Below are 12,394 nucleotides of genomic sequence, written 5' to 3' on the forward strand. Positions count from 1 at the left end.
ATAAAGACCACTATACTGCAGATGCAGGTTTTGGGTTTTCCTCATTACTTAAAGAAGTCAACACTTAAGTATTATAATCTCTGTATATTGACATTCAAGCAAATCAGAACCATAATTTGCAATTCCACTTCCTTACACATTCTAGTCAAAAGCATTCTAACATTCTGTATTTTATTTTACCAAACCACCTTATTAAAAAAAAAAAAAAAGAAATGATTATATATAGAGACACCTAGGATAGTCAATAGTCAGTCAATTAATTAGCTTTCTTTTAAGGCACAAGATCTTGTTTGTTTACCAAGTGTCTTTTTTTTTTAATTTTAATTTTTTATTTTTTATAAACATATTTTTTTATCCCCAGGGGTACAGGTGTGTGAATCGCCAGGTTTACGCACTTCACAGCACTCACCAAAGCACATACCCTCCCCAATGTCCATAATCCCACCCCCCTTCTCCCAACCCCCCTCCCCTCAGCAACCCAGTTTGTTTTGTGAGATTAAGAGTCACTTATAGTTGTCTCCCTCCCAATCCCATCTTGTTTCATTTATTCTTCTCCTACCCACTTAAGCTCCCATGTTGCATCACCACTTCCTCATATCAGGGAGATCATATGATAGTTGTCTTTCTCCGCTTGACTTATTTCGCTAAGCATGATACGCTCTAGTTCCATCCACGTTGTTGCAAATGGCAAGATTTCATTTCTTTTGATGGATGCATAGTATTCCATTGTGTATATATACCACCTCTTCTTTATCCATTCATCTGTTGATGGACATCTAGGTTCTTTCCATAGTTTGGCTATCGTGGACATTACTGCTATAAACATTCGGGTGCACGTGCCCCTTCAGATCACTACGTTTGTATCTTTAGGGTAAATACCCAGTAGTGTGATTGTTGGGTCATAGGGCAGTTCTATTTTCAACATTTTGAGGAACCTCCATGCTGTTTTCCAGAGTGGTTGCAGCAGCTTGCATTCCCACCAACAGTGTAGGAGAGTTCCACTATCTCTGCATCCTCGCCAGCGTCTATCATTTCCTGACTTGTTGATTTTAGCCATTCTGACTGGTGTGAGGTGATATCTCATTGTGGTTTTGATTTGTATTTCCCTGATGCCGAGTGATATGGAGCACTTTTTCATGTGTCTGTTGGCCATCTGGATGTCTTTGCAGAAATGTCTGTTCATGTCCTCTGCCCATTTCTGGATTGGATTATTTGTTCTTTGGGTGTTGAGTTTGCTAAGTTCTTTATAGATTTTGGACACTAGTCCTTTATCTGATATGTCGTTTGCAAATATCTTCTCCCATTCTGTCAGTTGTCTTTTGGTTTTGCTCACTGTTTCCTTTGCTGTGCAAAAGCTTTTGATCTTGATAAAATCCCAATAGTTCATTTTTGCCCTTGCTTCCCTTGCCTTTGGCGATGTTCCTAGGAAGATGTTGCTGCGGCTGAGGTCGAAGAGGTTGCTGCCTGTGTTCTCCTCAAGGATTTTGATGGATTCCTTTCTCACATTGAGGTCCTTCATCCATCTTGAGTCTATTTGTTTACCAAGTGTCTTGAACCATTACAGTGACTAGCTGAAACATTAATGTCTTGCACACAAGGCCAACTTTACGCTTTAAGTCAGTAAGACTCAACTTACTTCAAGTGCTTTTCAAAATTAAAAATAAAAATAGATCCCAGCTCAACTTCTCTTCCAGAAAGTCTAATAATGTATAGCTGGCCACAGCAGCAGAAATAAAAGAATGATATGGAAATAATGAACCTAATTCTCCACCACGTGCTAACTTTGAAAATTAAGGTAATAATTTCTGTACTTAATATATATCCTTTCTGACAGCTAATGTAATATTAAAATTATCAGTATATTAAAACTCCAGTATGTCTTCTGCTTTCCACAAACCATTTATAAATCTACCCTAACAGAGACAGATTTATAATTTTCTTTTATTTTTAGAGATCCAGCTGTTACTGAGGTTCCCGACGCTTGCACTTCATCACCTTTACTGATAATTACCCACTAACCTCACACTAACTGTATTCTAAAAGCAGGAGATAAAGGAGATAAAAGTCATGGCCCATGCTTGTGAAATGCTTGTAATTTACCTTGGTTAAGTTACACAAAGTTGAATAACAGCAGCATAAAAGAAGAGGCTAAGCGAGAATGGTACAGGCAATTAATGCTATTTTAAAAAGTCATATCAGAGATTAATCTCTCAAGGTTGAAGGGAATCAGAGAAAACTTCCTAAGGAGGAGAAAGCTAACCTGAGCATTAATGGATGGGTCACACTTAAGAGAAGTATGAAGAACAATCTGAGGGGTTTGAAGTGGCGGGGGGGTGGGAGGTTGGGGTACCAGGTGGTGGGTATTATAGAGAGCACGGATTGCATGGAGCACTGGGTGTGGTGCAAAAATAATGAATACTGTTATGCTGAAAATAAATAAAAAATAAATTAAAAAAAAAGAGAAGTATGAAGAAAAATTAGAGCTAATTCAGACTGTGCATGTATATATGTGTTTGTGACCTTGATCACCTTTGACTTTACTTCTTTAAACCTCATGTTTCTTGATCTGTAAAATGGAGATAAATAATAGTATCTAAAATTCTTTTTTTTTCTTAAAGATTTTATTTATTTATTTGACACAGAGAGAGAGAGAGATCACAAATAGGCAGAGGCAGGCAGAGAGAAAGGGAAGCAGGCTCACCGAGCAGAGCGCCCAATGTGGGACTTGATCCCAGGACCCTGAGATCATGACCTGAGCTGAAGGCAGAGGCTTTAACCCACTGAGCCACCCAGGCACCCATAAAATTCTTGATTATTGTTAAGTAACCAATGAATATTAGTACTTAGAATCAAGGCCAGGAGAAAACACATTCAATAAATGTTAGCTATTACCTGGTTCTCTTATAACCTCATGAAATAGGTGTTATGAATTGAATGTTGGTCTCCTCCCAAAATTCCTATGTTGAAGTCCTAACCCCCAAAGTGATGGGACATTTGAGTAGTAATCAGGATTAGATGAGGTCATGCAGGTAGGACCCTCATGATGGAAAGAGCATCTTTCTAAGAAAAGACAGCAGACAGCTTGCACATGAATATGTGCTCACACACTCTCCCTCTCTCTCTAAAGCTGTGTATACAAAGATGAGGTCATGTGAGCATACAGGGAGATGGCAGCTTTCTACAACTCAAAAGAGGAGATCTCAGAATGAAACCTACTTTGCTAGCACCTTGATTTGGGGCTTCCTAGCCTCTAGAATTGTGAGAAAAATAAACATCCCCTGTTTAAGTCCCCTGTCTATGGTATTTTGCTGTGGCAGCGTGAGCAGATTGGTAGAACACATAAGATGAGTAGGTATTTCTTCTTTACATTTCAGGAAGCTGACCTCCTCTATTGCCCAAAAGTAATGGAACTAAGGTCTTTGATTATTTCACACAAGAGAATCAAAGTGCCTTTAGTCTCAAAAATGACATCACATTCTGGATTTGTTAACAAAATGGATGTGATATATAATCAGATTAGTCAGGTATCAAGTAGTGACTAACTGTATGGGTTAAAAACAAATGTGGTGGGATGCCTGGGTGGCTCAGTGGGTTATAGCCTCTTCCTTTGGCTCAGGTCATGATCCCAGGGTCCTGGGATTGAGCCCCACACATCGGGCTCTCTGCTTGGCAAAGAGCCTGCTTCCCCTTCTCTCTCTCTGCCTGCCTTTCTGCCTAGTTGTGATCTCTCTCTCTGTGTCAAATAAATAAATAAAATCTGTAAAAACAAACAAACAAACAAATGTGTTAATCAGTCATCAAAATATTTCCATAGCAACCATCTAATATAGAAACAAAGATCCACTTTGTACAAAGGTCACCATTTCTGCTGGGAGTATTCTGATAACTTAGAGCCTTTGCATCCTTCCTCTCTCCACAGTGGACCCTCACCCACCAGGCTCAAAATATGACTCAGTCCTAAAGGGCCAGTCCTGACTTTAACCAAGAAGGGCTTAAGAAACTTTAATCTAAAACTTAGCATCCCTGTATTAGCTCATCCTTTCTATCAAATTAATTATTGAGCTCCATTCTGATGATTACAGCCAATATGTGTTCCCTATGAATCAATCCATATTCTGGCAACCTCTACAGTATTCCACCTGGAAGGGTACTGTTATCTTCTTTTTTTTCATGATTTCAAGGAATTGAACCCCATTCTGGTAGTGAGTGCTACTACTATTGCAAAACATCCCTACTGATTAATGTGTGTACCTACAAACCTTCAAAGAGTATGCCCCTGGAGTCCTTTATCAGCAATTATCCTATTACTATTTTAATGCCCACATAACATCCTAAGATTGGCCTTTGCTCTCCTGTGAATCTTCGTGGAGCACACAGCCATGTATTTGTTATATGCCAGTCCCTGTAACTGGAAGCAAAGCTAAGATGCCCAGCTTTATGAAATAAAACCAGGGTTTAATATCTCTTAGGGGATCCCACCTTCTAAAAAGGAAAGACATATAACATGTGTTTTCTGTCTCTTGATCACTTTTGATACCTTCACCAGAAACTGGTTACTCTGACCTCTGATGTTTTCATCTTTCTTATTTTCTATTGCTTTCTGAAATCTCATCAGCAAAAGACTCAGACTTTCCCCATTTTTGTGTGAAGTTTAGCAAACAGCAAACTTATCAGTGGCTGAAGAATGATGATCATGAAAAGATAAACTAATGTCTAATAAGCACATGAAAAAACACTCAATGCCCTTAGTAAAATGTAAATTAAAGTTTAAATTAAAGATGTAAATTAAATTAAATTAAAATGTAAGTTAATTAATTAATTAAAATGTAATTTAATTAATTAAATGTAAATTTAATTAATTAAATGAAAATTAAATTAAAGATGTAAATTAAAGTGAGACAGGACTGCCTATCCACTAGAATGGTTAAAAAAAAGAAAAAGGCAATAATAACAAGTGTTGTCGGAGATGTGGAGAAACTAGACCATCATACATTGCTGGTGGGAATGTAAAATGTCAGAGCCATGTTGGAAAACAACTGGCAATTTTTTAAAAAGTTAAACACAGATTTACCATATGAACTGGCAATTCCATTCCCAGGTATCAAAGAAAAAATAAAGACATGTATCTATGCAAAGACTCCAATGCAAATGCTCAAAGTAGCACCATTCATAATGGCCAAAAGTGGAAACAACCCAGGGACTCCAGGTGAGAATATAGATTTACTGCAAATGGGTATGAGAAAATTCCTTTGGATGATAAAAATATTCTTAGAATGGATTGTGGAGATTTTATAACCGTGCAAATTTATTTAAAATCATTCAGTTGTGTACTCAGAATAGGTGAATTTTATGATATATAAATTACAGCTTACTAAAGTTGATAAAAATGTTTAATTAATAATAGAAAATGAAGAAACTCAAAAAGGGATACCTAAAATGACAGTTTAGCTGCCCACTGCTCTGTGAGATGAGGCACATATTTAAATAAAAGCTGAAACAAATAAGATATCTTGCTAGTAAGTATACATATATGTATATATATAAAATGACTATTTGCTATTTTACTCAGAATAGTAAAATGTTACCATTTATTATCCTCTATTCCAGTAATGACATACTAGCTTTCAGAATATAATTTCCAATTTATTTTACTTTACAAACAATAACCACCAAACAAAGAGGTTAGTTGAAGCTCATAAAAAGATTACAATCTTAGGTAGAAATGAAACTCATAAAAGAATCTTCAAAATGAAGAGAATAAGAGAAGATTCCTTCAAAGAGGAGACAGAATCTAACATCTTTTCATATTCTAAGCAAATAAAAAAGGGGCCAGGATGATGCCCTCAATTTCCTCCTCAAAAATACCAATGGTCGGATAAAGCTTATAAACATTCTTGTAACGCAAGACATGCTGGATTTCTTCAAAAGGACTGCACAAATTACAATTAGAATTATATACTATGGAAATTCCAAATAAAGAAAACGTGCTTGAAAAACTTGTCTTAAAAAAAAAAAAATACATGTAAGTGGAAATAGAGAAAGTGGGAGGAGTGGTGGGAGGAAGGAAGTTGGGGCAAGAAACCCTGGACCCCAGACCAACCAGGACTGTTCTCGAACTCTCCAACAAGCCACTTAACCTGTCTAGCCCTCTGTCATTTTTCCTGATCAAATATAGTTAAATTCATTCTCATGAGATTATTATGATGACTAAAATAGTCAATGGTGGTGAAATGGTATCCTATAAAAATTTAATTTTTAGGTAGGATAATTTGGCAAGAAAAGGTTTCATTAAAGTCACTAATGAAAATTCACTCTATCATAAGAAATTCCCATATGCATTTTAATAGCTGATGAGACCCTAAAGCCTAAAGTACAACCACCCAATTGCTAGACAAAAAAAAAAGGCAGTCAAATGATAGGGACATTAAAAGTAGAGAAATGAGATGGAAAAACTCTTTACAGTAGAAGGGCAAGTAATAAATGTACAAAAAATAAGGGAATTTTAAAAATCACTATTTGGCAAACTTTACAGCAATAAATTGTTTTAAGCAAGAATCATCAATGTATGCTAAAGGAGTCAACCAGGATATAATAGTCTTAAAATATCTCCCCATTAATTACAAAGGGAAGAGATAGCACCTTTATGATGCAGAAACCTAGCAGACCCCATCTTAATTAAAGAGCAAATGAGTATCACCAGTAACAAAGAAGTATCACATGCTTTCTGACATGTTGCACTGAGAGTAACACATCACATCTGTTGTATTCTGGGGGGAAATGAATAATCTAAATTAAATCATGAGGGAAAATCAAGCAAACCCAAATTGAGGGACATTCAACCGAATTAACTGGCCTATGCTCTTCAAAATCATCAATGTCAAACACAAAGAAAGATTAGGGAACTGATCCATTTTAAAGAAATCTAAAGTGTTCTGCAGTTCCTCAAGTACGGATCCATTACCTTTAACTTGAGGAACTACAGAACACTTATTAAAGAAATTGAAGAAAACACAAAAAGATGAAAGACCATTCCATGCTCATGGATCAGAAGAATACACATTGTGGTGCAAAAACAATGAATACTGTTATGCTGAAAAGAAATAAAAAATAAATTAATTAAAAAAAATATGTCTCTACTGCCTAAAGCAATCTATACTTTCAATGCCATCCTGAACCAAAATTCCACTGGCATTTTTCAAAGAGCTGGAAAATACAATCCTAAAATTGGTATGGAACCAGAAGAGACCCTGAATTGCTAAGGACATGTTGGAAAAGAAAAACAAAACTGGGGACATCACATTGCCGGATTTCAAGCTTTACTACGAAGCTGTGATCACCAAGACAGCATGGTACTGGCATAGAAACAGACACATAAACCAGCGAAACAGAGTAGAGAGACCAAATATGGACCCTCAACTCTATGGCCAAATAATCTTTGACAAAGTAGGAAAAAACATACAGTGGAAAAAGAACAGTCTCTTCAATAAATGGTGCTGGAAAAATTGGACAGCAATGTGTAGAAGAATGAAATTTGACCATTCTCTTACACTGTACACAAAGATAAACTCAAAATGGATAAAAGACCTCAGTGTGAGGCAGGAATCCATCAGAATCCTGGAGGAGAACATAGGCAGTAATGTCTTCCATAGCCACAGCAACTTTTTTCAAGATATGTCTTCAAAGGCAAAGGAAACAAAAGTGAAAATGAACTTTTGGGACTTCATCAAGTTCAAAACCTTCTGTACAGCAAAGGAAACAGTCAACGAAACAAAGAGGTAACCCAGGGAATGGGAGAAGAGATTCACAAATGACACTATAGACAAAAAGGCTGCCGTCCAAGGTCTATGAACTGCTCAAACTCAACACACACAAGGCAGATAATCATGTCAAAAAATGGGCAGAAGACATGAACAGACACTTCTCCAAAAAGACATACAACTGGCTAATAGACACATGAAAAAATGTTCATCATCACTAGCCATCAGGGAGATTCAAATCAAAACCACATTGAGATACCACCCTTACACCAGTTAGAATGGTCAAAATTAACAAGAGAGTAAACAACAAGTGTTGGAGAGGATGTGGAGAAAGGGGAACCCTCCTACAACGTTGGTGGGAATGCAAGTTGGGGCAGCCACTTTGGAAAACAGTGTGGAGATTCCTCCAGAAATTAAAAATAGAGCTATCCTATGACCCTGCAATTTCACTATTGGGTATTTACCCCAAAGACACAGATGTAGTGAAAAGAAGGACCATCTGTACCCCAATGTTTATAGCAGCAATGACCACAGTCGCCAAACTGTGGAAAGAACCAAGATTCCCTTCAACAGATGAATGGATAAAGAAGATATGGTCCATGTATACAATGGAGTATTATGCCTCTATCAGAAAGGATGAATACCCAACTTTTGTATCAACATGTACAGGACTGGAAGAGACTCTCAAGCAGAGAGTGTCAATTATCATATGGTTTCACTTACTTGTGGAGCATAAGGAATAACATGGAGGACATTGGGAGATAGAGAGGAGAAGTGAGTTGGGGGAAATTGGAGGGGGAGATGAACCATGAGAGACTGTGGACTCTGAGAAACAAACCAAGGGTTTGGAGGGAAGGTGGGTGGTAGGTTGGGTAAGGCTGGTGGTGGGTATTATGGAGGGCATATACTGCATGGAGCACTGGGTGTGGTACATAAACAATGAATTCTGGAACACAGAAAAGAAATCAAATCAAATCAAATGAAAAAGAAAAAATCCCAAATGCTGGCATTGTCTGAAAAAATGTAACAGGTTTATTGTTAATTGTTATAAACGGCTGAAATGTGTTCACTGAAAAAAAAAAACTAAACTAAAGAGACATGTTAACTGAAGCCCATGCATGATGTGGAATTTCTTTTGCTATAAAGATATTATGAGGACAAGGAGCAAAATCTGAGTTAAGTTTATAGATTAGTTATTATTATCATATCATTGTCAATTATCTGATTTTCATAATTATATCACATAATATCTGCATTAGTCTCCTCATGCTGCCATAACAAAATAACATATAGACTGGGGGCGGGGGCTTATACAACAGTTCTGGAGGTTAGAGGTCTGAAATCCAGGTGCCAGTGCAGTCAGGTTCTGGGGATAGCTCTAGTTCTGGCTTGAAGATGGCTACCTTCTGCTTGTGTCCTCATGAGGCAGAGAGAGAAAGCAAGATCTCTGGTTTTTCTTCTTATAAGGGCCCTGATGCTATCATGAAAGCTCTACCTTCCGAACCTTACCTAAACCTATTTATCTTCCAAAGGCCCAGTTTCCAAATACTACCACATTTCAGGTTAGAGCTTCAACATAAACATTTTGGAGACACAATTCTGTCCATAGCAATGTCCTTGTCAAAAAAAACCAAACCAGAACAGAAAAAAAACTTTATATACACACACAGAGATGGAGGCGGGGTTGTGCTGGGGAGGAGACAGAGAGGAAGAGGGAAAAGCAAATATAGTATTTGTGGATTCTGAAAGGTATATAGGGATTCTTTACACTGTTTCAACTTTTTTATAAATCTGAAATTATGTCTAAATAAAAAGTTAAAAAAAAAAGATGACCTCACTATTAACCTCTCTGATTGTACCTCTACATAGGTAGCTGACTATGGAAATCAAAAGTTACTAGAAACTCTAACAGTTCTACTGGCAAGTACCTAATAATTATCAAGAGAAATCAGATGCTTCAGTGCATTTCAAAAACATCTTCCAAAGGAATATCTATATTGAAGTTATTTTTTATTTTCTTGTTCTTAAACCTTTTTTTCCATGTCCATACATTTCTTCCAAGAGGGGAAACAGTATAACATCTGTTCCTAATTTCATATAATCTGCTATGGTGGTTATTAAAGACTTATTGACTACCACATCTATCTTCCTGCTAATGCTAAAACAGCAAAATAAATGAGCACAAACTCTGCATGTTCTCAGAGAAAAATATATCATTTCCCCATTAAAAAAAAAGATTCTACACTACAGTTTAGAAACAAAGAGAGATGGACTCTCACGACATCTTATGATCATGTTTTTTTCACTGTCTCTCTTCCTTCTTCTATGCCCTTATCAATGTGTAGTGAATTAACTTAAAGGCTGCTCAGGAAGGCTTGCTGAACTGACCAACCAATGATTCTAGATATTAACACTCAAATATCCCTAATTACATAATACTATTTCATCTTCTTCATAAAAGTCATCTTCAGATTGAATTTAAGAAATAAATTCTCTAACCATTAGAACCGGGGCCTATGATAAAAAAAGATTCCTATAAACTAAACTTAAAGGACATTATCTTTTCAGAAATGTAAGCATTATTATAATGACAGTGGATATTAAGGCCTGTGTGCTAAGGTATTTTACATGGTCATATATACCCTGTTATCTTCATTCTGTAATATACTGACTATCAAAGTTGTTAAAATGATTTGTTCAAAAATGCCCAATTTAAAGTGACAGAGTAAGTATTTAAATATATGTGTAAATGTATTCCTAAACCCATAACCTTGAACTCTTCTTTACTATGGTGTTTCCCAAAGCCTTTTCCACAAACTAAGGAGTATATGTTAAGGTAGGGACATGGTTCCATAGTCAAATAAACTTAGAAATTGTTGAGCAAAGAAAAATCAAGTCTTTCTTTTCCTTCACTAAGAGGTTATCAGTCTTTAATATGCTACTATGTAATTTGAATCTCAAAGAGGGAGCTAAGTTTATAGCAACACAGAAATTCTATTATTTTTAGACAGTACCTATCTGGGTGTCCCACAAGTTGTAAAAAGTAGCACTATGCCTTATTATCCACAAACAAAGCAAAGAATCTATTTCTGTTCATTGATGCAAGTGAAAGGCTTGGCTGTAGCCCAGGCAACTAAAGCAATGAAGAGAGACAACCTTTAACTTACCGTTGTGCATCCTGGACCATCCATCTCTTTCACAGTCTCTGCCAGAAGATCCAAATAAAGCATCAGCCCTGGGACTTGGGGGGTCGACCTAGAAGAAGAAGGATTGAAAGTCAAAAAGAACCTAAATGCTCTTAGTCTCATGGCACCAGAAAATCAACTCAAGCACATAGACTGTGGTCATCAGGTTAACAGGATAATGCCTGTGTGATTCAGGCATGTTCTGAAGCCAGAGCTTAGTTGACTATTTCGCTGTTCATGTTTAAATAAAATTGAAATTAAACTCCAGAAATTTTTAATTATAAATTTGAGTCTATTTTAAAATTAACAAATTTATAGTTGAAATGTCCATTACCCCATTGCCTACTTGGCCTTCCATTATAAAGCTACAAAAAGAGGAATCTATTTTGCCATATTTAAAAAGCAAGTTTAGCCATTTGCTACTCAGACAGATGTTGAATTCAAACAGTGTCTTTACTCAGCTGTGTCCAGAACCCAGCATGCTCAGTGCTTTATAGTTCACAGATTATTGTAGTCAAGCACGTTTTCTAATGAAAAAGAGAAGAGAGTGGTATAAAGTGTAAAAAAAGATAGTTCTATTCATCAACATTAAAAACTTCACCCATAAAAGGATACTATTTTTTTAAAGATTTTTATTTATTTATTTGACAGAGAGAGAGAGAGAGAGAGATCACAAGTAGACAGAGGCAGGCAGAGAGAGAGGAGGAAGCAGGCTCCCTGCTGAGCAGAGAGCCAGATGCGGGGCTCGATCCCAGGACCCTGAGATCATGACCTGAGTCGAAGGCAGAGGCTTAGCCCACTGAGCAACCCCAAGGATACTATTTTTTTAAAGATATTATTTATTTGACAGAGAGGGAGAGATCCCAAGTAGGTAGGGCAGCAGGCAGAGATAGAGGGGGAAGCAGGCTCCCTGCTGAGGAGGGAGCCCGATGTGGGGCTCGATCCCAGGACCCTGAGATTATGACCTGAGCTGAAGGCAGAGGCTTAACCCACTGAGCCACCCCTTAAAGGACACTATTGAGAGTGAAAAGCAAACCATTTAATAAAAATATATATTTGCTAATAATTATCTATAAGGCATTAATATCCAGAATATATAAAGAAGCTTCTACAACCCTGAAAAAAACTTCTCAAAAGTAGGCAAAGAACTTAAATACATATTTCTCCAAAAGATATACAAATGACCAATAAGCACAAGAAAAATTTTCAGTATCACTAATCATTAGGGAAGTACAAATCAAAATCGTAGTGAGAGATACTATTTTATGATGTGAATGTACATACTGCGACTGAACTATACACTAAAATGGCTAAAATGGTAAATTTTATATTGTGTATATTTTACCACAATTTTAAAAAATTAAATTTTCAAAAAAGGAAAGTGAAAAGATCAGTCATAGAATGAGAGAAAAATATTTACAAATCATACTTGATAAGGATTTAGAATCCTAA

The 12,394-nt window shown here is 36.6% G+C and overlaps 1 protein-coding gene across 3 annotated transcripts in view; it reads right to left on the reverse strand.

Annotated features, from left to right (window-relative positions):
* The window catches only part of SPATA6 (spermatogenesis associated 6), a 155,808-nt gene that overhangs the window by 67,700 nt on the left and 75,714 nt on the right, over positions 1-12,394 (reverse strand). For all 3 annotated transcript variants that reach the window (XM_044238190.1, XM_044238191.1, XM_044238189.1), the window contains one exon: positions 10,925-11,012. In XM_044238190.1, coding sequence (XP_044094125.1) covers positions 10,925-11,012 — 88 coding nt within the window. The remainder of the gene's footprint in view (positions 1-10,924; positions 11,013-12,394) is intronic.

This window comes from Neovison vison, chromosome 2 (genome assembly GCF_020171115.1).
Source record: "Neovison vison isolate M4711 chromosome 2, ASM_NN_V1, whole genome shotgun sequence".
NCBI classification, from domain to species: Eukaryota; Metazoa; Chordata; class Mammalia; order Carnivora; family Mustelidae; genus Neogale; species Neogale vison.